The sequence below is a fragment of the Capricornis sumatraensis genome, chromosome 2 (genome assembly GCF_032405125.1).
Source record: "Capricornis sumatraensis isolate serow.1 chromosome 2, serow.2, whole genome shotgun sequence".
Taxonomy (NCBI): domain Eukaryota; kingdom Metazoa; phylum Chordata; class Mammalia; order Artiodactyla; family Bovidae; genus Capricornis; species Capricornis sumatraensis.
Window position 1 is genome coordinate 56,699,380 of NC_091070.1, and position 24,449 is coordinate 56,723,828.

The window sequence follows — 24,449 nt, forward strand, 5'->3', positions numbered from 1 at the left end:
GTACATTCTGACGATAAATAAGCAGAAAGGAAAGCATATCCCGTAGGTACAGGTATATGATGGTTTCGGTTATCTCCACACAGAACCTCCCTCCAGCTCTTACAGCTTTCCCATGCAGACCAGCTCAATGAGTGCACTCCCTCCATGGGCTAGCTTCTGAGTGAAGCCCGAGCAATGCAGCCACTTTGTTTGAGTGGCTTTGTGCTTTGTTTGCCTGACAATGAGTGATAAACACACCTCCCTCTCTCCTCCAGGGCCTCTGTCATCCAGGGCCCCTGCAGTTGCCTGTCCTCCTGGCAGCCACAGCCCTTCAGCCCTCTCCACGTGCTTTCCTGCCCAAGCCTGGACCTGCTGCCTCTCAGTCTTTGGCAGAGCCCTGACCTCGAGGTGGTTATGCATCATCTCCAGAATGAGACCATGTAAAGCTGCCCCACCTAGGGTGATGGCTTCCTCCGCTGAACACTTGGCACAAGGTTGGGGTCCCTCTATTAGCTCATAGCCTGTTCCAACCTTTCATTTTGCTTTTTAATTTTTTTAATATTTATTTATTTGGCTGCACCAGGTCATAGTTATGGCATGTGGAATCTTTGGGCTTCCAGGGTGGCTCAGCTGTAAAGAACCTGCCTGCAATGCAGGAGACACATGAGATGCAGGTTCAATCCCTGGGTTGGGAAGATCCCCTTGAGGAGAAGATGGCAACCCACTCTAGTATTCTTGCCTGGAGAATCCCGTGGACAGAGGAGCCTGGTGGGCTACTGTCCATAGGGTCACACAGAGTCAGGCATGACTTAAGTGACTGAGCACACACGCACGCCCATGGAATCTTTAGTTGCAACATGTGGAATCTTTCACTTGTAGCACATGGGATCTAGTTCCCTGATGAGGGATCGAATCTGAGCCCCCTGCATTGGGAGTGTGGAGTCTTAGCCACTGGACCACCAGGTAAGTTCCCATTTCATTAGCTTTTGAGGAAAGTATCTCTGTGTCCCCTAATCTCTTATGAGGCATGGCCTGAGCCCTAAATCTCCACCACCCATCACAGTGCCCAGCACACAGTGGGTATCTGGGGAGAATCTTTGGACTATGACAATGACCTATAGTACAGATGTGCACATACTCATCCACACACACTCACTCCTCTTTTGGAAACCACTGGCTTGTTATGGCCCAAAAGATTTCCTCACCGCTAACACCAAGTTGAGAATTTCCTGGGACCAGCACAGCATGCTCAGTGCGAGCAGTAAGAAAGTTTTTTGGCATGAGTGACCAGTTGCCACTGTAAAAGTTCTCTGAGCCTCAGTTTTCACATCTGTAAAATGGGAGTGTGATCCAATTCATATTGTTCTGGAAGATGAGAAGTACTTGGCACAGAAACTGACATGAAGGCATTAGACTCTTAACTTAGGGTGGTCTCTTTCACTTTCCTAGCAGCAGGAAACCAAAGCATGTGTGTGATCAGAGGCACCAGAACCCCGTGCCAGGGCTTTAGATGGGGCTCCGGCCAGAGAAATTTCTGGCTTTTATTTCCGAATTTCTCTGAGATTTGCTGTGCTGCATGAAGTGGAATTTTCCACTTGGCTTCTCCTTGATAATGTAGGTCGTCTGTATTTCTTGAGCCAATTACCTAACATTTTGGCGGCTGAATTTCTTCATCTGTCAAATGGGAATAGGAACTACCTTACAAGGTGCTATGAGGGTTAAATACAACAATGTGTATCCACTTCTATATACAACATAGATAAACAACAAAGTCCTACTGCATAGCACAGGGAGGTAGATTCAATACCTTATAATAGCCTACAATGGAAAGAGCCTGAAAAAGAGTATATATATGGCAAAGAGTCGGACACGACTGCACAAGTATGCAAAGCATGGGATATATATTTTATGCTGGAGCACAGTACTTTCTGATTCTATGAATTTGACTTTTATAGGTATCTTGTATAAGTAGAATCAAACAGTATTTGAGACACCATCTGATCTTGACCTTGAAGGAAAAGTTTAATTTTTCCTCCAAGAGTGAGGGAAGACCGAGAGCAGAAGAAGTCACAGAAGATGTGGGGACTCCTGGCCTCCGCACGGTACGGTCGGGGCGCTCAGAATAGGAGAGCAGATGTGGCCCTGCCTTCAGAGTTGATAGCTCAGTACAAACACTTGACAGATATGCCTAATCTCCTCTCTGGGACCCCAGGGCCTGAGCGCTGCTCCAGCTCCCCTTGGTCTCTGCAACCCGCCCCCAGGAGCTGAGCACTTGGGGGAATGTTAACTCTGGGCCTCAAGCAGACACAAAAGAGGAGAGGATGTGTGGGCGTGAGAAATAGCCAAGGACAGATTAGAAGGTAAGACTCAGAAATAAAAATAGTTACTGGTTAAGGCTGCTAATCTTGCATGGGCTTAAACTGGTCTCCTTATATGTTTTATTGTTTTTAAAAAAAGCTTTCATCCAAAATAAATCTCATAAATCTATATACACTGTTATAAAAAGATACTCAGTGTATTTCATTAAGTGAGAAAGGCAAGTTGTAGATTGTTCTGGTCGTGTGACCCCATCCGGGTCAACATACACTTGCTTTACTTAAAGTTTGGAAAGACAGCAGCAGACAATTACCATCAAAGTCTGCCTGTGGATGTGAGACTTGGAGGGAGGGTAGATGGAGGTTTACTCTAACTTTCCACAACTTTATGACATATACCATGCATTACCTCTACAATAATTTTTTTTAATTTAAAAAGATATAAAAGGTACTTCCCTGGGGGTCCAATGGTTAAGACTTCACCTTTCAATGAGTGGGGTGAAGTTTCCATCCCTGGTCAGGGAACTAAGATCCCACAGGCATTGTGGCCAAAAAACCAAAACATAACATAGAAACAGCATTGTAACAAATTCAATAAGGATTTTTAAAAACAGTACACATCAAGAAAAAAAAATCTTTTGTAAAAAAAAAAAAAGAGGAAATAATAAAAGCCCCTTTGCCTCCGAGTTCATCTTGGAAACCCTTTTCCCAAAGACAGAGACAGGTAAATACAAATACCTATTATTTTTTACATATATATATAGTTTTATGGCTAGACTGAGCTTGAGAACCCAGCCTGGGTACACCTGAGCTCTAGTATTTCCTGGAGGTTTTTCTTTCTCTCCTAAAAGAAGATGCCCTAGCTAGCTAAGATGCACGTGGGGTGGGTGATTTTAACCATAGAGGATCTCATCAGGAGACTCAAGTCCAGCAGGCAGCTTTCCCTGCTCATCTTAGGGTATTGCTCAGCCTATTACAAAGGATGAGGCTTCAGAGGAGTGGCTCCTTGTGTAGCCCCAGGCTCCTGTCCCTATGAAAGGGGACCCTACAGGTTAAGTGCCTGGCACCATGCCTGGCACACACGAGCCTCCTGTAAATATCAGGACTCTGGCCACTCTCTTCACCAGGGGAGTCAGGGAGGGGATGATGGGATGAGTGGAGTACTGGGGAGGTAGGCTCCCTGAGAGAGGTGAGGGCTGTAGATAAAAGTTGAATTTATTTACACATAGAGAGGTTTCCCTCTATTTTGTTTAAACTAGCACAGAGGAATTGAAAATCTTCTCTAAGTTTCACCTCCTGCACTGCTGGCTCTGTGACTTTGGACAAATCACCTCCCCACTCTGGGTCTCACTTTCCTTGTTTATAAAATGGAGATCTGCACTAAATTCTTGTTGAGATTCAGTTCAACAGTAACATTTTATGATTTTATGTTCATGCGATAATAATGGGTTGGCCAAAAAAGTTCATTTGGGTTTTTCTGTAACATCTTACAAAGAACACAAAAGAACTTTTTGGCCAACTCAATGCAATAAAGCAAGAAAAGTAATATGAGCACAGGAAAGAAGAAACCATTGATCATTTTATGCTGGTTACATTAAATTACCTTGTACTCTTAGACACACAGTAGTCATCACTGGGCCTATCCATCAGGGCCCTTTCCCAGGGAACATCAATCCTTCCCAAATACTTTCCCTTCTGACTCTGTTACCTGTCCCCAAGGTCAAACAAAAAAGACTATCCTACCAAATAATGCCCCCCTTCCCCAAAGCATTCAAATTAAAGAAAAAATAAGTTTGTGTTTTGTGGGTCCTTATAGTATGGTGGCCAGAGCTCTAGAGGAGTCACATCATCAGTCCCCACCCTTGTCTATCACCCGTTCAACATGTGACCTTGGACAAGCCACTTCCCCTCTCTACTCTTAGCCTCATCTATCAGACAAGGGGTTAGATGGGTTTCTCTTTATGAGCCCCGCTCCACCCTACAGTGGCTACCCAGGCCAGGAGAGGCCAGAAACTACAGGCCAGCATTTCTCCAACTGTTCCCATAAACAGCCAACCACCTCTAGCATCCCCAGTAGGCTGGTGCCAAAATGTGAGCCAGAAAATCAAGTGAGGTGTGCAGGGCCAGGCGGGCCCCAGCCGTGCCCAGGACTCTCAGGCCAGGACACGCTTCCCAGATCCAAAGCTGGATTCTACAGCTTTTCTCACAGATGTTCTCTTATTTTTAAGATAAGGGCATACATCTGCCTAGTCTTAGGAACTTTGCCAGGATGGGAGTGGGATAAGGGGAGCCGAGCTTTTGATCTGGTTCCAAATAGGAAAAGGAGGACGTCAAGGCTGTATATTGTCACCCTGCTTATTTAACTTATATGCAGAGTACATCATGAGAAATGCTGGACTGGAAGAAACACAAGCTGGAATCAAGATTGCTGGGAGAAATATCAATAAGCTCAGATATGCAGATGACACCACCCTTATGGCAGAAAGTGAAGAGGAACTCAAAAGCCTCTTGATGAAACTAAAAGAGGAGAGCGAAAAAGTTGGCTTAAAGCTCAACATTCAGAAAACGAAGATCATGGTATCTGGTCCCATCACTTCATGGGAAATAGATGGGGAAACAGTGGAAACAGTGTCAGACTTTATTTTTTTGGGCTCCAAAATCACTGCAGATGGTGACTGCAGCCATGAAATTAAAAGACACTTAATCCTTGGAAGGAAAGTTATGACCAACCGAGACAGCATATTCAGAAGCAGAGACATTACTTTGCCGACTAAGGTCCGTCTAGTCAAGGCTATGGTTTTTCCTGTGGTCATGTATGGATGTGAGAGTTGGACTGTGAAGAAGGCTGAGTGCCGAAGAATTGATGCTTTTGAACTGTGGTGTTGGAGAAGACTCTTGAGAGTCCCTTGGACTGCAAGGAGATCCAACCAGTCCATTCTGAAGGAGATCAACCCTGGCATTTCTTTGGAAGGAGTGATGCTAAAGCTGAAACTCCAGTACTTTGGCCACCTCATGCGAAGAGTTGACTCATTGGAAAAGACTCTGATGCTGGGAGGGATTGGGGGCAGGAAGAGAAGGGGACGACAGAGGATGAGATGGCAGGATGGCATCACTGACTCGATGGATATGAGTCTGAGTGAACTCCGGGAGTTGGTGATGGACAGGGAGGCCTGGCGTGCTGCGATTCATGGGGTTGCAAAGAGTCGGACACGACTGAGCGACTAAACTGAACTGAGCTTTTGATCTGGTCAAGCCAAACTTGCCAGAATCCCAGCTCCTTTTCCTCAAAAGGGAACAGAATTGGTCTCAGTGGCTGTGGGAAGCAGAAACACAATGACCTGGGGATGAGTCAAACAATAATAGCAATAATCATTCTTCTTATTTGCCCAGCAGTTTATGTCTTTATCACAGTGGATCCTCACCTGCATGTGTGAAGTAGGTGATACAGATGCTATCACCCCAGGTTACAGATGAGGGGGACTGAGTTCCAGACTGGGTACCAGAGTGCTATGGGTCTCGTGGCTGATACACACCCAGACTAACCTTCCAAAGGCATCCGAAACATGCAGTTCAGGGGCCAGACGAGGGCAGGGAGTGCAGTTAAAGATTCCTTGTTAAAACGTGGCTTCAGTTCAGATACATATACGTATGGGAAAATGTGCATATACAAGAATGGCCTGACCTGTATGCGTGAAATGAACACATCAGTGAAATAGGCACCTGGATCAAGAAACACAACAATGTCCTCCCCACAGAAGTCCCTCTCATGCCCCCTTTCAGCCACTATTCCCTCACTATTAGAATCACTAATAGAATCACTATTCTGATTTCTAGCATCAGGGATTCATTCTGCCTGTCTTGAACTTGACACCAATGGGATGATATAGTATGACTCTTCTGAGTCTGCCTTCCTTCATTCAACATGATATTTGTGAACTCCACCTGTCATTACAGGTAAAAAACGAAAAGTAACTCTCACTCATTTACATTTTTGCATGCTGCTGCTGCTGCTAAGTCGCTTCAGTCGTGTCCGACTCTGTGCGACCCCATAGACGGCAGCCCACCAGGCTCCCCCGTCCCTGGGATTCTCCAGACAAGAACACTGGAGTGGGTTGCCATTTCCTTCTCCAATGCATGAAAGTGAAGTTGCTCAGTCTGACTCTTCGCGACCCCACGGACTGCAGCCTACCAGGCTCTTCCATCCATGGGATTTTCCAGGCAAGAGTACTGGAGTGGGCTGCCATTGCCTTCTCCAAGTCACTTTTGCATAGTATGGACTTAATGAGGGGGCTAACCCTAAATATTCGCTGGAGGGACTGATTCTGAAGCTGAAGCTCCAGTTTTTGGTCATCTAATGCAAGTGGATGACTCATTGGAAAAATCCCTGATGCTGGGAAAGATTGAAGGCAGAGGGAGATGAGGGCATCAGAGGATGAGATGACTGGATGGCATCCCTGATGCAATGGACATGAATGTGGGCAAACTCCGGGAGATGGTGAGGGACAGGGAGGCCTGGCATGCTGCAGTCCATGGGGCTGCAAAGAGTCAGACACAACTGAGCAACTGAACAACAACAAAAATCAGTGAGACAGCCCTGAATCTAGGCAAGGGTAGAGAGCCGAAGAAGGTTTACACACTGCTCCTCCCAAATGTAAGAACAAGCCCTACTGCTATTCCCCCTGGAAGACCCCCACTGTCCTCCCAGGGGGTCCGGAGGTGGGAGGTGGGGTCTTGACACCCAAACTTAAAGGCAGTTTAAGTTCAAAGGCAGAGGCTCTACTAGGTGTTCACTCAACACCTAGTACCCAGCTCTGTGAGGAACCCTGCAGACTCAGCATCCCATTTCATCCCTACAATCATGAAGTAGCTACTGTTACTATTTCTACCTTATGGGTTAAAAAAACAAAAACCGAGAAACTCAGGGTCAGAGAGGTCAAGTAAGTTGTCCTAAGGTTGCACAGCTAGGACGCACACAAACCTCAAACTGTCTATGTTGGCAGGAAGCTTGCAGACTGGCCTCTAATTGTATATCCAGCCTCAGCTAGCACTGCCTGTCCCCAGCTCATGTTCCATGGCCACACAGGCCTCCAGCCAGCAACTCAGGGCCCAGGTTCTCCCCACCTCAGGGCCTGTGTCCAGGCTGCTTTCCCTGCCTGCACACTTATCCTCTGCCACTTCCTCAGAGCAGCCTCCCCTGCCCACCCAGTCCCAGCTATGCCCCCCATTCTCAGTGTGTCCCACGCTCTCCTTTCATAGCCCACCAGGCAGTCTGGAGTGATGTGTCCTTTTGCAACCCCTCCATCATGTGTTCAATGTCTTCCTCCACCAACAGAACACAAGCCACTGGGGGAAAGGAATGTCTATTTTGTCACTGCTTTAGACAATGCCTGGCACACAGTGAGCCCAGGAAGAAGAGGGGAAGAAAGACAGATAGGGCTACCCCCTCTGAAGGCAGCTCTAGTTCCAGCCTGTTTACGGCCCCAGGCAAGACCCTTCCTCTCTCTGAGCCTCCGTTTCCTCAACGGTCAGATGAGGGGCTTGGAAGAAAGACCTCTATAGGCCTTCCATCTCACCTGACCTCTAGACCACAAATCCTAGGACAGCAAGCCAAGAAAAGTGCCTTAGGCCTCTGCTGTCTTTCACGTGCCCTGTGTCCAGCTGGCATCTAAGGAAAGTTTCAGGTTGTGTGTGGGGTAGGGGGCAGTGGTTCTCCAAGGCTCCCCAGGCCGTGAGGTACATGTGGCCTTCACATCCTGTTGTACGTAGAGGACCCAGAAACATGAGGTCTCTCCCAGTTTTAATATCTCTGATGTACAGAGTCAGGGAGAGACAGAACTAAGAAGTAGTCCAGTGGTTTAAGTCTTTGAGCTTCCGATGTAGGGGTATGAAAAGTTATGATAAACCTAGACAGCTTAATATGCAGAGACATCATATTAAAATGTCTGCATATTAAAAAGCAGAGACATCACTTTGCCAACAAACATCTGTATAGTCAAAGCTATGGTTTTTCCAGTAGTCATGTATGGATATGAGAGTTGGACCATGAAGAAAGCTGAGTACTGAAGAACTGACACTTTCAGATAGTGGTGTTGGAGAAGACTCTTGAGAGTCACTTGGACTGCAAGGAGATCAAACCAGTCAATCCTAAAGGAAATCAATTCTGAATATTCACTGGAAGGACTGATGCTGAGGCTGAAGCTCCAATATTTGGGCCACCTGATGTGAAGAGCCAACTGACTGGAAAAGACACTGATCCTGGCTTAAGACTGAAAATAGGAGGAGAAGAGGGTGACAGAGGATGAGATGGTTGGATGGTATCACTGACACAATGGACATGACTTTGAACAACTCCGGGAGATGGTGAAGGACAGGGAAGCCTGGTGTGCTGCAGTCCATAGGGTTACAAAGAGTCGGACACAACCGGGCAACTGAACAACTAGGTGACTTCCCTCGAGGTCCAGTGGTTAAGTCTTTCAGTTTCCAACGTAGGGGGTGAGGGTTCGATCCCTGGTCAGGGAACTAAAATCCCACATGCCTTGTGGCATGCCCAAAAGTTCTGAAAATTAAATTTAAGAAACCACTGGTAGGGCCTGCCGGGGTCTGTTGCTGAGGGGCCACTTTCTCCCTGACATCACAAGTCAGGAGAAACACCCAGGTCAAAGAGAACCTCACTTCCCACTCAGAGGCAGAGTCCAGGTGACCGCCCTTCGGCCTCTCCCCAGCCCTTCCCAGGTTCTGGACTGCCAGGGGCAGCGGCTCAGACAGAATGCTGAGGAATCTCCCCTTCGGGGGTCTCTGTAGATACTTGCTCCGTGACCTAGCCAGTCAGCCAGGACAAGCACTTCCTGAACCTGAAGTAAGTGCACTTTCTTTTTTCTTTTCTGGCCACGCCACGTGTCTTGCAGGATCTTAGTTCTTAGTTAACATATCAGGAACTGAACCCAGGCCCAACAGCGAAAGTGCCAAGTCCTAACCACTGGACCGCCAGGGAACTGCCATAACTGCACTTTCCATTCTTCCCTGACTAAGGCTCCTTTGGCTTTGAAGCTTTTTCTAGTTTTTCTTCAAAAATAAAAGTACCCAGTGACCCAGTTTCTAGTTATCCGTCTTAATGAAACAATCAAAAACAGGATCAGAAATTTCTGCTAAGAGATGTTCCTTGCAGCTTTAGTAATGAAAATTTTTTAAAATGGAAACTGTATATTTTTAAAAGTAGGGGGAAAAGGCTGAATAATCGAGGCATGCATGTACAAGGGAATGTAAAATTGCATTAAGATATTTAATGACATGAGCAAACCGGTATAGTACATTAAGATCTGGGATGACCCAGAGGGATGGTATGGGGAGGGAGGTGGGAGGGGGGTTCAGGATTGGGAACACATGTACACTCGTGGCAGATTCATGTTGATGTATGGCAAAACCAATACAATATTGTAAAGTAATTAGCCTCCAATTAAAATAAATAAATTTAAACTAAAAAAAAAAGATGTAACATTCAAAGCTGTAGTGGACTTCCCTGGTGGTCCAGGGGTTAAGACTCTGTGCTTCCACTGCAGGGGGCACGGGTTTGATCCCTGGTTGGGGAACTAAGATCTCAAAGGCCACATGGTATGGCCAAAAATTTTTTTTAAACTTTGGTAAAACATTAACTTATATTAAATATGATCCCAATGCTTAAAATAAAAGGAAGTAAATATATACATATATTTGCAAAAAAAATAAAGAAAGAAAGGTAAAAAGCACTAAAAGAATGAGTCCTGACACAAGAGCCCTTTAAAGGGAAAGGCTCCTGTTCCCACCACGGACACAGTGAAGGCCCTGAACCCCTAGGTTTTTACTCTGCTGGGTGTGTGGAGGGATGGGGCTGGGTACACTGTGAGCGCATGTGAGTGTGCAAGAACCATGTGCATCAGAGAGCATGACAGGTGTGCAGGTACAGACTGGACTGGCCAGACCTCGGCCATATCCCTTGCTGGCTGAGCAACTTAGAGCAACTTTCTTAAACTCTTTAGAACAGTTTCCTCATGAAAAACAAGAGTAAAAATTATTCCCGTTTCATGAATAGTTAAGAGACCCAAACTTTAGGACTGGTATTCTGTAATCATTAAAACACCACCCGAATACTAGCTTTGTTATAAATGAGAGACAAGGAAAGAGCTTCAGAAAATCTTCATTTCTCTCCAGACGGTCATGACTTTCAGATCTGAGCTTATCCCTGTCCGTTTTGTGGGTTTAGCAAACCTGAAAATGCACCCAGTAACTCAGATCCGAGGAAGCTTCACGACCAGGTTTGTGTGGCTTGTCACTCGATGCAAAGCTTTTTTCAGGAAGGTGATTTCACCTTCCATTCAGGCTCTGAGTTTACAGAACAAAACCCTGAGAGCCATGGAGAATCCCAAGTGGGTTTCAGAAAAGAACCAACAGGTCAGGTCTCAGGCCAGAGCCTGGGGAGGGCTTTGGGAGCAAAGTAACAGATTAAACAAGAGTCATTTAGATCCGCCATAACTGTCAGTTGGGTTATACTGAAAACATGGAACTCAACAGTTCTAGTCCCTTCTGCTGGCAAGTCTTTATTTCCAGAGAGAAGATTACTTGCAGAGGCACCCAAGACAATGAATCACTCTTTGGATTGTTTGTAAAGATTTCCACAAGCCCCGTGACGAGCCCGTGACCTATAAGATCCACCGATCAGTGCAGCTCTCACAGCTACTTACCTCCCCAGCTCCTCCCCGATGTCATAAAAGTCCTCCACCTTCTGCTGCCTGAACGTCTCCATGTTCGGGCTCCTCATTGAGACCTGGAGCGTACAGCCCTGAAACAGGAGAAATCCTGAGGTTAGGACAGATATGTCCATTGGTACCAGTCTGACTCTAGGCCCCAAAGTAAATGGCTAATAATTGAAGGGTAGCTCACAGCCCTCACTCCTCAAGAACAGGCTTGATCAAGCCTTTCCTCAGGACCTATGACCAGTGATGCATGGTTCTTCCTTGATTTATATTAATTCAAGTTTCTTCAGGAGACAGATCTGCTCTGAACATGTTCCGAGAAAACAGAACCCTGGGCAACTTGGGCGATTTGTTCTCATGAAATCCAGGTCTACTGAGAAAAGAGGCAGCTGTGATGCGGGGAAAAAGAACTCAGTTTTGAGTCAGAATAAGTGAAACTTCCTGGAAGAGGAAAACAAATGTTCTCACCAAAAAAAAAAAAAAAAAAAAAAGGATAACTGTGCACGAGGTGATAAACATGTTAATTATCCAGACAAGGGGAATACTTTAAGTGTATAAGATCACCATGATGTGCGTACTAAATATCTTACAATGTTATATGTCAATCATAATTCAATAAAGCTAAAAAAATTATTTTTAAAAAGTTTCAGTTTTGAGTCCCACTTTTGCCTAAGTCATTTAAACTGCTGGGTCTTAACTTCCTCATCTGTAAAAGGGGTTAATACTGTAAAAACCACTGCAAATCAGGATATTATTCTATAAACTACAAACTGCAGTAGAAAGGTAAGGGATTATCATGACCTCAGCTCCCTCAGAGGCTGTGCCACCCAATTTCAAGTCTGAACTGATCTGCACTTCACCATCACCCTAAGGGAAAGATTGGAGAGGAAGTGTGGCAAATCACAATAGGCACCAGGAGTCAGAAACCTGAGGTTCTAGCTGCAATTCTGCTCACAACTAGCTCTGTGACTTCATCTCCTGTCAGTGGGAGGCCTGTTTCCTCGTCTGTAAGTGGCGCTAACTCTGCCTGTCCAGCGCACCTTACTGAGAACCCCAGGACAACTCTGAGCCACACATAGCATCACCACAGAAGAGACCATCTGCATCCTCCCCTGGGATCCTCCTGCCCCAGGGAGCCCCCTCGTCCTGGGACAGCCACATGCCACCCTGGACAGCACTGTAAGGGCAGGGCCCAGGATACAGTAAGCACAACATAAAGATAAAGCCAGCTACCCATGAATACATATATACAATGGACTATTAGTGAAAGTGAAGTCGCTCAGTCGTGTCCAACTCTTTGCCACCCCATGGACAGTAGCCAACCAGGCTCCTCCGTCCATGGGATTTTCCAGACAAGAATACTGGAGTGGGTTGCCATTTCCTTCTCCAGAGAATCTTCCCGACCCAAGGATCGAACCCGGGTCTCCCGCATTGTAGGCAGACGCTTTACTGTCTGAGCCACTCAGCCATAAAAAGGAATGGAACTGGGTCATTTGTAGAGACATAGATGGACCTAGAGACTGTCATACAGAGTGAAGGAAGTAAAAAAAACACATTTTGTCTATTAACACATATATGTGGAATCTGAAAAAAAATGGCAGACTATCTTATTTACAAAGCAGAAATGGAGGCAGAGAAGTAAACAACAAATACATGGATACCAAGGTGGAAGAGGGGGATGGGATTATTTGGGAGATTGGGATTGACATATATACATCATTGATAATATATGTAAAATAGCTAAGTACTGAGAACCGACTGTGTAGCACAGGGAATTCTACTCAAATGCTCTGTGGTGACCTAAATGGGAAGGAAATCCAAAAAAGAGGGGATATGTGTATACATATAGTCGATTCACTTTGCCATACAGTAGAAACTAACACAACATTGCAAAGCAATTATACACCAATAAAAATAAGAATAAAATTTAAAAACAGCTACCTGCAGATGCATCTTTCAAGAGTCATTAGCAAAGGGCTCTCAGAGCTCATTTTGGCTGGCACTGGCAGCTTTCCTTCTGCCTGGCAATCAGATACCAACCATGCCCAGGCCCTGTGAGCCCCGAAATACTGTTTTCACCTCTCAGGGTGGAGGCACCATTACATAAGGGCACATCTCATCAATGCCAAGTGGCAGGAGCTGTTCTAACTCTCAGGTGATGTCTATATTTCAGCCTCTTTCCTCAGCCCACTACCAACCAGAGTTCTGGTAGCAAGATGCCACCTTCCTCCCTCCCTTCCACTGAGGCACACACATCCCTGAAGGCCTCCAGGTGGAACTGGCCTGGCTCCCAGGTCTTACTCTCAGGATCACCTGCCAGTCTTCCCCTGCCTGTCCATCACAGAGCCTCCTACTGGCTTGGTCTTCACTCTGCTCAGCCAGGGCCGGGCGAGTATGGAATCCTGAAAGGAGCAGGATCCCCAGTCCTAGGCTAGTCTGGGTGTGCATCAGTCACAAGACCCATAGCAGTCTGGCTCCCTGTCTGGGACTCAGTCCCCCTTCTCTGCAACCTGGGGTGATAGCATCCATATCACCTACTTCACACATGCAGGTGAGGATCCACTGTGATAAAGACATGAACTGCCGGGCAAATAAGAAGGATGATTATTGCTATTATTGTTTGACTCATCCCCAGGTCATTGTGTTTCTGCTTCCCACAGCCATTGAGACCAATTCTGTTCCCTTCTGAAGAAAAGGAGCTGGGATTCTGGCAAGTTTGGCTTGACCAGATCAAAAGCTCGGCTCCCCTCACCCCCACCCCCACCATGGCAAGGTTCCTAAGACTAGGCAGAGGGTGGCAGGACTGCTATCTATCAGCTTCTTTTTGCTGCAAAAATATTTCCAAACAAACCATTTGAGCCGGATCCTGGGGGTGGAGGTATGAGTAGCTACAAATTTCCCACAGCTAGATGAAAGCAGAAAACTCCAAAAAAATTCTGTTGGCAGATACCCTGAGAGTGGTCCCAGGAACAGCTAAGATCCTTCTTGGCTAGAGGCCAGCTGCATTTGCTATCAGGAGTTGAGCTGGACTTGAAACTGTCCCACCTCCCCAACTAAACCATGAGCCCCTGCCTTGTGATCACATCCTGGGTGACCAGAAGTTGGGGGCCAAGGGAGCCAACTAAGCTCAATCTAGGCCCACCAGTTTGGCCCCAACTCACCATTTCAGCATAGCCCCCTCCCTCACAAATCCTCTACTAGAGCCCCAAGTAGACTTTTCCTATTCCTCCAATACTTTCACCCCTGCTACACCCCAGCTCAAGGTGGGCCCTTTTCATGGCAGAAGGGATGGGGATGGGGGGAAGGCACCTGGAGAGCCCTCCAAGTAAAACTCTTTCCTTCCTGCAAAGCCAGGCTCAAATGCTACCATCTCTATGAGCCTCCATGACTCTTTTCCTTATAAAACAGATGAAAAATTCTTCTTCTCTTTAAATTCTCACAGAGGGCTCTTTACAAATTTTTAGGGTTAGAGTTCACCATGGTCTGGTTCATATCATAAACTATGTCAATGTGTAACCCAAAGGGAGAAAGCACAGACTGTATAGGCACACAGGCCTGAGTTTGAATCCCAGCTCTGCCACCTACTAGCACACACAGCACGGTGCAACTTTTCTGAGCTCCAAATCACTTACATGGAAAATGAGTCTGGGACTTCCCTGGTGGTCCGGGGGCTAAGACTCTACACTCTCATTGCTGGGGACCTGCGTTCCATCCCTAATCAGGGAACTAGATCCCACATGCTGCAACTAAGAGTTTGCATGCCACAGTTAAAGACCTTGAGTGCCACAACTGAGACCCAACATGGCCAAATAAAAATTTTTTTTTAATAGAAAAGAAAGAGAATGAGTCCAGACAATGCCCAGTGTTAGTGAATATTTGGAGAACTCTCAAATACTGCTTAGGAGAATATTCACTAGGACAACTACTTTGGAAAACTCTTGGGCAGTATCTACAGACATACCCAACAGAAACGCATGTAGATGGCTTCCAGAATGGTCCACATTAGAACGTTCACAGCTGCACTATTAGTAATATCTAAAAATTGCAAACAACCAAATAGCTATCAAGTGAAGAATGGATAAAGTTATACCCATACAATGAAATGATTATATAACAATAAGAATAAATAAACTACTGCTCCCTGCAACAATATGGATGAAACTCACAAACATAGTGTTGAATGAAAGAAAACAGACACGAAAGACCACAAACTGTGTGATTCTCTTTTGGGTAAAACAAAACCGTGGTGCTAGAAGTTAGAATAGTGGTCACATCTGGGTCAGAGATTGTGCCTGAAAGGGGACACAAGGAGCTTTCTGAGTGCTGCCAATGCTGTTTCTTGATGTACATACATACCCTTATTTTGTGTGCAATCAAAATTTTAAATAATTAAAAATGAGTCTAATATCTGCTTTATGGGACAAATGAGATAACATATGTAAAGTGTTTTTAATACTCCCTGGATGGTTCCAACAAATATGAGTTCCTTCCCTCTTGCCTATTGGAGCTTTATGAGGGCAAGAGTTGTGACATTCTCACCTCTATCCCCTTGTGGGAGCTGGTACACAGCAGGCACTCCAAAAATGTTTGATTTAAATATAGTGTCCCAGCTGTCCTTCTCAAGGCTGCTGCTCAGAAAGCTCATCAGGTAAAAACAGCTATTAATTTAAAGCCCCTTCCTAACATTGCTCCCCAAGATGAATTTGCATATTACCAGTTTAGAGACATGAAACTAAAGGGGAGACATTTTGAGGTGGAATTAGCCACCATCTAGGACCCAGAAGCACAGGGACCTTTCTGGCCCGCAAAAGATGAAACCACCCAGCAGAGGGCGCTGATACAACCTTTAGCTAGGGGCTCAGGCCCCTGGCTCCAGGCATTCCACAGGCAAGGTCCATCTTAATGCTCACATTTTCCTTAGTGGAATCTTCAGAGTTCACATCCCTGCCCCCAACCCTAATACTAGGCAACACTTCTAAAAGTTAAGACAGACTTTCTCAATTCAGTTCAGTTCAGTCGCTCAGTCGTGTCTGACTCTTTGCAACCCCATGAACCGCAGCACTCCAGGCCTCCCTGTCCATCACCAACTCCTAGTTAACCCAAACTCATCTCCATTGAGTCGGTGATGCCATCCAACCATCTCATCCTCTCTCATCCCCTTCTCCTCCTGCCCTCAATCTTTCCTAGCATCAGGGTCTTTTCCAATGAGTCAGATCTTTGCGTCAGGTAGCCAAAGTATTTGAGTTTCAGCTTCAACATCAGTCCTTCCAATGAACACTCAGGACTGATCTCCTTTAGGATGGACTGCTTGGATCTCCTTACAGTCTAAGGGATTCTCAAGAGTCTTCTCCAATACCACAGTTCAAAAACATCAATTCTTTGGTGCTCAGCTTTCTTTATAGTCCAACTCTCATATCCATACATGACCACAGGAAAAACCATAGCCTTGACTAGACAGACCTTTGTTGGCAAAGTCTCTGCTTTTTTACATGCTACCTAGGTTGGTCATACCTTTCCTTCCAAGGAGCAAGCGTCTTTTAATTTCATGGCTGCAATCACCATCTGCAGTGATTTTGGAGCCCAAAAAAATAAAGTCTGACACTGTTTTCACTGTTTCCCCATCCATTTGCCATAAAGTGATGGGACCGGATGCCATGATCTTAGTTTTCTGTATGTTGAGCTTTAAGCCAACTGTTTCACTCTCCTCTTTCACTTTCATCAAGAGGCTCTTTAGTTCTTCTTTGCTTTCTGCCATAAGGGTGGTGTCATCTGCATATCACAGACTTCCTAGAACCTCACAAAAAGGGACCTCAAGGAACCTAGAGGACTTTTAGTCTCCACTCAGGAGCCACTTGCATCAGGAAGGGAAGTTAGAAAAGTTCCATTTTACCTACACTACGTGTTAGGGTTCTGTGTAAGCATTCAGGGGTGGGAGGAGTTTGAAACCCACTGCTCTCTGGTCAAGCCCACTTGTTTTGCAAGAGGAGGAAACTGAGGTCCAGACAGGAGAAGGGACTTGCTAAAAGTCACACAGCCCACGCCAGCTGCTCCTCCCCTGGCTTTTGTCAATAGCACCTCAATCCTCCAACAGCGGCGCCAGGGTTGGGAGGCCAGCGGCCTCCTGAGGAACAACCTAGGAGAGGGCCTCCAAGGCTGAAGGATTATCTCATGAGGAAATTTCAACCTTACTAAGTCCCTCCCTCATGGGACCCAGCCCACCCTGCTGAACTCTCAGAGATCCTTCACTCAGCACGAGTAAAATGGGACCATGATTGTCCCCTTACACCCCCTCCCATGAAGAATCATCACAATCAGCCTCTGAGGAAGCTGTCAACAGAGGGGAGGGCCGTCCGACATTACAGCGCGCCTCCACACTTTGGAGGCTGTGACACACCCCAATCTCTGATGAGGAAGCTTGGACTCAGAGAAGCTCAGCCACCTGCCTAAAGTGGACATGAGGAAACTATCTTCCTGGTGAAGGTCCAGCTCTGCTGGGCAGCCTGCTTGCTCATTCCCACATCTAACAACTTGGTGGGGAGAGTGTCAGGGTCAGTTCAGGTCTCCATCCTGCCAGTGGGAAACTTGTCCCACACCCACTCACATCCACACACCCCTGCACGCATTTGAGAGTCCCTTGGACTGCAAGGAGATCCAACCAGTCCATCCTAAAGGAGATCAGTCCTGAATATTCATTGGAAGGACTGATGCTGAAGCTAAAACTCCAATACTTTGGCCACCTGATGTGAAGAACTGACTCTTTGGAAAAGACCCTGATGCTGGGAAAGATTGAAGGCGGGAGGAGAAGGGGATGAGAGAGGATGAGATGGTTGGATGGCATCACCGACTAGATGGACATGAGTTTGAGCAAGCTTCGGGAGTTAGTGATGGACAGGGAGGCCTGGCGTCCATGGGGTCGCAAAGAGGCAGACACAACTGAGCGACTGAACTGGACAGGGAGTGGGTCGGGGTTAGTTCAGGTCTCCTTCCTACCAGTGGAAACCTTGTCCCACACCCACTCATATCCACACACCCCTGTGCCCCTGCCCAAGCCTCTCTCAAGGCTGCTGAATGGAACCACTTAGAAGCTAAAAACACATCTTGGGAGATGCTTGGTTTGGGGAAGAACAGGACTCTGGAAGCAACAATGAAGAGGCCAACGTGCCAGCATCCCTCGGTCACCAGGACTCTCCCATGGAATGCCATATACAAAGCAGTTGAGAAACACAATGTCAGAAAACAGCAGCAACCTCCAGCTGCCCCCCTGCCACCCTACTGGATTCTCAAATACCAGGGCATGTGCTCTCTTCACCTGCCCCTAGGACCTTCCCACCTGCCAGTGAGGCAGCAGTTAGGCATCCTCTCTTCCAGCCCACCCTCCTAACCTACCACCACCTGTATGGCCTCCGTGCTCACCACTCTGGGATACCTCTCCTCCCCAAAGAGAAGACTAACCTCCACCTTGCAGAGTTACAGTGAGGATCAGCCGGATCCACACATGCCATGAGCCATCCACAATGCCTAGCCCAGAGTCAGGTCAACTGTTGACAACCGCCCAGGGTCAAAACCCCAGCCTGCTGCAGATCTACTGGGTGGCCCCCTGCCCACCCTAACCATGCGCCATCCCGGGCTCCAGAAGTCGGGGACCACAGCTTTCTCTGCCACTGAGAAAGCTGACTGGCTAGGATGGAGCAGCCTCCTCGCACCAGCTCCTCGCACCAGGAGCAGGAGGTAAGTGAAGTGTAGGATGCTGAGAAGCCCAGATCCCCTCTCCTCCCAGAAATCTGGGGTGTTCTCCCCCGTCAAGGAGTCCTAACTTGATGGAAGTCTCTCTCCCATCTCCCCCCTAGGCTCCCGGTCTGCCCGCCGCTCCCACGCGATCCTTCTGGTCAAAAGGCCAGACTTTGAAGCCGGCCCTAGGGGCCCAGCAGTCAGGTCCCGGAGGTCGAAGACCGGCCAGAGCGCCCAAGGCCAAGACTGGCCATACCCGGGGGGGCGGCGACAGGGAACTGGCGACTAACGCCCGGGAGCAATTTGTCCCCTCCAGCCCAGCCCCGGGCCGCGCACCCCGTCCTGCCCGTCGAGCCCGCAGACGGGCGCTACTCACGGAGGGAGGCTGCGCGGCGGCGGGCGTGGCGGCGCGGTGGGCACCGGGGGCCCGGCGGGGCGCGCCGCTCTCGGATCTGCTCTCCTCCCTGCGCGCCCGCCCGCCCGCAGAGCCGCCGAGGAGGCGGAGCGGCGGGTCCCGTCCCAGGCGCCGGCTGGAGGCGCGCCCGGAGGACCGAGACCCGGCTCGGAGCGCCCCCTGCCGGGAGTCCCCTCGGGACACCCTGGAGTGAGGGCTGCAAGCCTCCCCGCCGGGTCGGATCGGCACCTCCAAAAGCCGAGGTTCCCAGGAGAGGGGGGCTAAAGCCAGTAGCAAGACCTGGCGTTTTCACGGACTCCGCCGCTTACTTGTGGCTTTGAACAAGTCATCTAACCTCTTCAGGCCTAACCTGGAGATTGGTGTACATGAGCTGATACAATCGATATAGCCTGGCAAGATTACTCAGAAAGTGGTATTTCCTTGTCCCCCGCTTCCACGTACGCACCGTAAGAGAAATCCCACCAAGGAGCAGGCCTCTTCCTTCCTCCCAGCCGGAATGGAAACCTTACCATCCACGGTCCACAGGGGGGTGGGGGCCGTGATGGAGGTGGAGGAACACTTCCCTCCTCACCTCCCCGTCTGCTCACCCCCACCCTCGTTTGGGAGCAGCCTGGCCTCAGTGCCCCCAGCCCTGCCTGGCACGTTGGTGAGTGCAGGCCCCATCACCCTCCCGCCTTCCCGAGTGAAAGACTGGGGAGTGGAGTGTTCCTCTCTTCCTCCTGCCAAAAATCCCGGGAGGAAAAAGGAATGAGAGTGGAGGGAGTGGTGGAAAGAAATGGAAACAGAATATAAATCAAGTTCAGTGGTCTTATTTCAAGACAAGAGGCTGTTTAAAGAAATGAAGGCCCCTTCCCAGAACCTCCCTCCTAGGCCATCCAGGCGGCTCCTTAAGATAGTCCCAGACGACAAAGCTACAGATTGTCTTTTATTTGGTTCAAAGCTCTGCCATTCCCAGTCTTGGTCATGGCACTTGAACTTATTCTTTTTTTTTTTTTTTAATTAATGTGTGTGTTTTTTTTTTCTTTTTTCTTTCTTTCTTTCTTTTTTTTTGGCCATGCAGGTTCACCCACCAGGGATGGAACCCCCACCCTCTGCAGTGGAAGTGGGAAGTCTTAACCACTGGAGTTCCAGGGAAGTCCCTGAACTTGTTCTTCATAAGTAAAGTAGGCAAACACTCCTTACAGCATCTAACAGAACTTCTGTGGGGCTGAAATGAGACAGAGTGTATAAGATGCACCTAGAGGATCTCTCTGGGGCTTCCCAGGTGGCTCAGCAGTAAAGAACCCGCCTACCAATGCAGGAGACTTAGGAGCTTCAGGTTGGATCCCTGGGTTGGGAAGATCCCCTGGAGGAGGAAATGGCAACCCACACCAGTATTCTTACCTGGGAAATCCCATGGACAGAGGAGCCTGGCAAGCTACAGTCCATGGGGTTGAAAAGAGTCTGACACTATTTAATGACTGAGCACACACACACACACACACACACACACACAGGACCTCTACTCACATGAGCAGCTCCCCGTCCCCAGTTTAGCCTTCCTAGATACTGAGGTGCGGAGATGTACAGATGAACCAACCCTCCCCCACCCCCCAACTGACTGGTACCTCAGCGTCTGTGACAGCCTCTAGAAAGATGCCCAGGCTTCCTTGTCCATAAACTTGACAACATTCCAGGACAGCACAGTCTTTGAGCCAACTCTCCCGAGACCACCAGGCTACCTTGAGTGGAATATTATCCAAGACCAGAGGTGGCTCTCCAAGTCAATGGGCTCAGGAGGATACCCACTGGTAAAGTTTCTCCAGCATAAGGTGAAACCTTCATCCTCAGACCACCCTTCAGACACCTCCTCCCCCATTTCCTGTTATCTATCGCTGTGTAACAAACCACCCCAGCCTTGTGGCATGAAGCAATTTTGTTCAACTCATGTTTTGAGGGCTGGAAACACTGACAATGCACAGCATATTTGGCTTATCTCTGCTCTAGGATGTCCGGTGCTTCAGCTAAGGAGACTTGAGTGGGTGGGAGTGACTTGAATGGCTGGAGGCTGGAATCATCTGGAAGAGTCTTCTTTCACATGACCAGACCCTGCACTATGATGAATCCAAGGCTAGGCTCAGCTGTGTTGCCCAAGCACCTACATGTCACCTTGCCATCCCTTCCCGCTCTGAGTCTCATGCTTAATATCTATTTTGCAGCAACAATGTCCTTGTCCAAGGCAAAGTGAACATTCTTGGATTAACACATAGCAAACTAGTCAAAAAATGCTGGAATGGTAAGGGTCACTATCAGTCATTCCATCCAGCCTAGTCATTTTTCAAATGAGGAAACTGAGGCTCAGAGAAGAGAAGTGACTTGCCCAAGGTCACACAGCTGGTAAGAGACAGAACTAGGATTAGACCCAGGCCCCCTCCTGATTCTCAGTTTGGTGCTCTTTCCTCTCTGCCTGCCAAATGCATTGCCTAGGGAGGTGCCACCTGGAAATGCATTTTGTGCTTGGGGTGGTGTGACTTCATCTGACACTGAGGGCAGCGACTGGGCACTGAACATGGGACCAAGGCCACAGTGGCAGAGAAGGGGAGAGCCTGAGGGTGGCGGCAGCAAGGATACCTACTCCAGAATGAAGTCGGAGGAGGTCCAGGTATTAACAGCTAAGAATTATGCGTGCAGCCTCAGTTCCTGCATGGATCCAGATGCCTCCCCTGGCATTTCAGGTTCTGACCTGCATTTCCCCACTGCGTACACACGTCCTCTTCCCTCTTGTGTGTGCACATCAGCTCTCTTGCCAGCTTGGCTTATTGACTACTCCTGCCTCCATGTTTTTGTTTAAGCCCTTCCACCATCACCCCTTCATTCCATCCTACAAAATCCTATCCATTCTTCAAGGGCCCTCTCAGGTGTTACATCTTTCATGGAAACTTCCCTGATCTCCCCTCTGGATGGCTCCTCCCCTGAACCCTACCACTCTTGGTTTCTACCCACTTGACATTCCCTTTCCTCTGTTTTAGTTGTAATGAGTGTCCACGTCTCTTCCCCTCAAGGGTAAGGACAACGCCTTGTTCATGTTTGTACCCATACATTTCCTGATATCCCCAACCCAGCGAAGTCTGTTAAACTGAATTACTAGAATGTGAATGCCACAAGGTAAGGGACCATAACTGTCTCGTTGCCTATTGTCTCCCAAGGGTACCCAAGTGCCTAGCACTTACTGTCAGATGGAGAGATGTACAATTAATGTTAATAACTGGCACATTACATTAAAGGAGTTCTCAGCCCTGAATGCACATCAGAATCACCCTGGGAGAGTTTTAAAATCCTAACACTCAGGCTGCACCTGACACCACTTACAGCAGAACCTCTGGGAGTGGGAGCTGGGCTTCAGCAGTGGTTAAAACTCCCCAGGTGGTTCCACTGTGCAGGCTGAGCATGACTTTGTTCATGTCCCAGAGACCCAGGGAAAAGAAAGCACCCTCCATCAGTCCACCAAACCACAGCCACACCTGAGCACTTGTGTGTGCAAAACCCTCCACGAGCCTGTGAGACTGGTGAGTCCTGGGAGCCTGAAGCTTCCACAGGATGAGAAAACAAGCCCACAGGACAGATGTAATCATGGGGGGTGGTAAAGGGCAACAAAAGTAGTGATACCCTAAAGGACCTAAAACATACTTTGGTGCCTTGAACGTTTACAGACAGGCAAATTCCCAGGCGGCTCAGTGGTAATGAATCTGCCTGCCAATGCAGGAATTGCAAGAGACACAGGTTTGACCCCTGGGTTGGGAAGACTGACATACTACAGTCCCTGGGGTCACAAAAGAATTGGACATGACTTAGTAGCTAACCAACAACAAGTTTACAGAGCCTACCAACCTGCTGATGAGGAGGCAGGCCCAGGATTTAGATGCTGCGTGTGTGGGCTGGGGTAGCCAGCACTGGGGTTGACATAGAGAATGTGGTGTGAGGGCTAAATGCAGGGACCCCATTTCCAGATGCCTACTGTGGATCCCAACACGCAACCTACCGTGTGATCCCGGACAATCTTCTTTTTACTTTTTTGGCCGTGTCACACGGCATGCAGTATCTTAGTCCCCCAACCAGGGATGGAACCCATGGCCTCTGCAGCGGAAGCAGAGTTTTAACCACTGGATGGCCAGGGAACACCCCAGGCAACCTTCTCAATCTCTCTGTGCCTCATTATCCCCATGCATTGTTGTGACCATCCCATTAGTTATGGGTATCTGCGCACTTAGATCAGTGTCTGGCGCTTAAGTGCTCAGTGAGTATTGCTATATTTTAGTGTCCCTTAAATATCTGGTGTGAGCTCCCTTAGAGGAGGAAATGGATCTTAATCATCTTTACAACCCACCCACTCCCAGCCTGGCTCTAAGCAAGTGTCCAGTGAATACTGGACTGCAGGCATCTGACAGTGGGTCCAGGGCTGACTGCTTTCTTATGCTCTCACGGCAGGTCAGGAGAGGGCACAGGTCGTTCCTCCCCAGCTGGCTTCCCCCTTGGGTAGACGGCAGGCAGGTAGCCTCTTCCTCTCAAAGGTGGCCCGTGGCCTGGTTCCTCAGCCCTTCTCAGCCCTGCCCACCCTGCCCTGTGCCCTGTGCCCTCTGCTTTCCCACACTCAGCCCGGCAGGGTCAGAGGATGGGGCAGACTTGGCCGCCCTGCCCAGGAGGCCCACTGGTTTCTGCAGACAGAGGTGGCTGCTTTGACCTCTAGGCTGGCTGGACCTAGCAAGGCCTTGACCTCATCAGTGGGATAGAGCAGGGCAGGGGAGGAGAGACAGAAAAGGGTTGGGGCATCAGACGCTTTTGCCTTTCTCTGGAAGACTGGAGAATATGGATTCCCCAGGCACATGCGCACACCCATTCACTCTGCAAACGTTCAAAGGCACCCACTTGGGGCCAGGTGCTGGTAGAGGAAGGAGAGGTTTAATACCTGGCCAAGTGTCAAGCCAACTCCAGCAGGCATTCTGAGGGGCCTGAGGGTGGAAGAGCCTTGATTCAAACTTGAAAGAAGAGGATCAGGAAAGCAGGAGGTAGGAGGGAAGGAGAGCACATTAACTGGGAGTAGCTGTGTGTACCAAGGGCTGGGGGCCTGAAACCACCTACCATTTACCGCCTCGACTCCCTCCTGAGCCAGCACAGGGGTCACACTGTGGAATCAGGATCGAGGCGCGTGCTATCTCCTTCTGTTTAGGCCAGAGGTTGGTGACATGGGTATTGGGTGCTTAGCCAGGGACCCCAAATATGCCCATCTTATTCCATCATCTTCTTCTCTAG

At 48.3% G+C, this 24,449-nt stretch overlaps 1 protein-coding gene across 2 annotated transcripts in view; it reads right to left on the bottom strand.

Moving 5' to 3' along the window:
* The window catches only part of DAPK2 (death associated protein kinase 2), a 131,007-nt gene extending 111,815 nt beyond the window's left edge, over positions 1-19,192 (bottom strand). For both annotated transcript variants that reach the window (XM_068964084.1, XM_068964083.1), the window contains exons 1-2: positions 19,125-19,192; positions 11,009-11,106 (exon numbers count right to left, since the gene is read on the bottom strand). In XM_068964084.1, the coding sequence (XP_068820185.1) occupies positions 11,009-11,085 (77 nt within the window). In that variant the 5' untranslated portion in view covers positions 11,086-11,106; positions 19,125-19,192. The remainder of the gene's footprint in view (positions 1-11,008; positions 11,107-19,124) is intronic.
* Between the last annotated feature and the right edge of the window lie 5,257 nt (positions 19,193-24,449).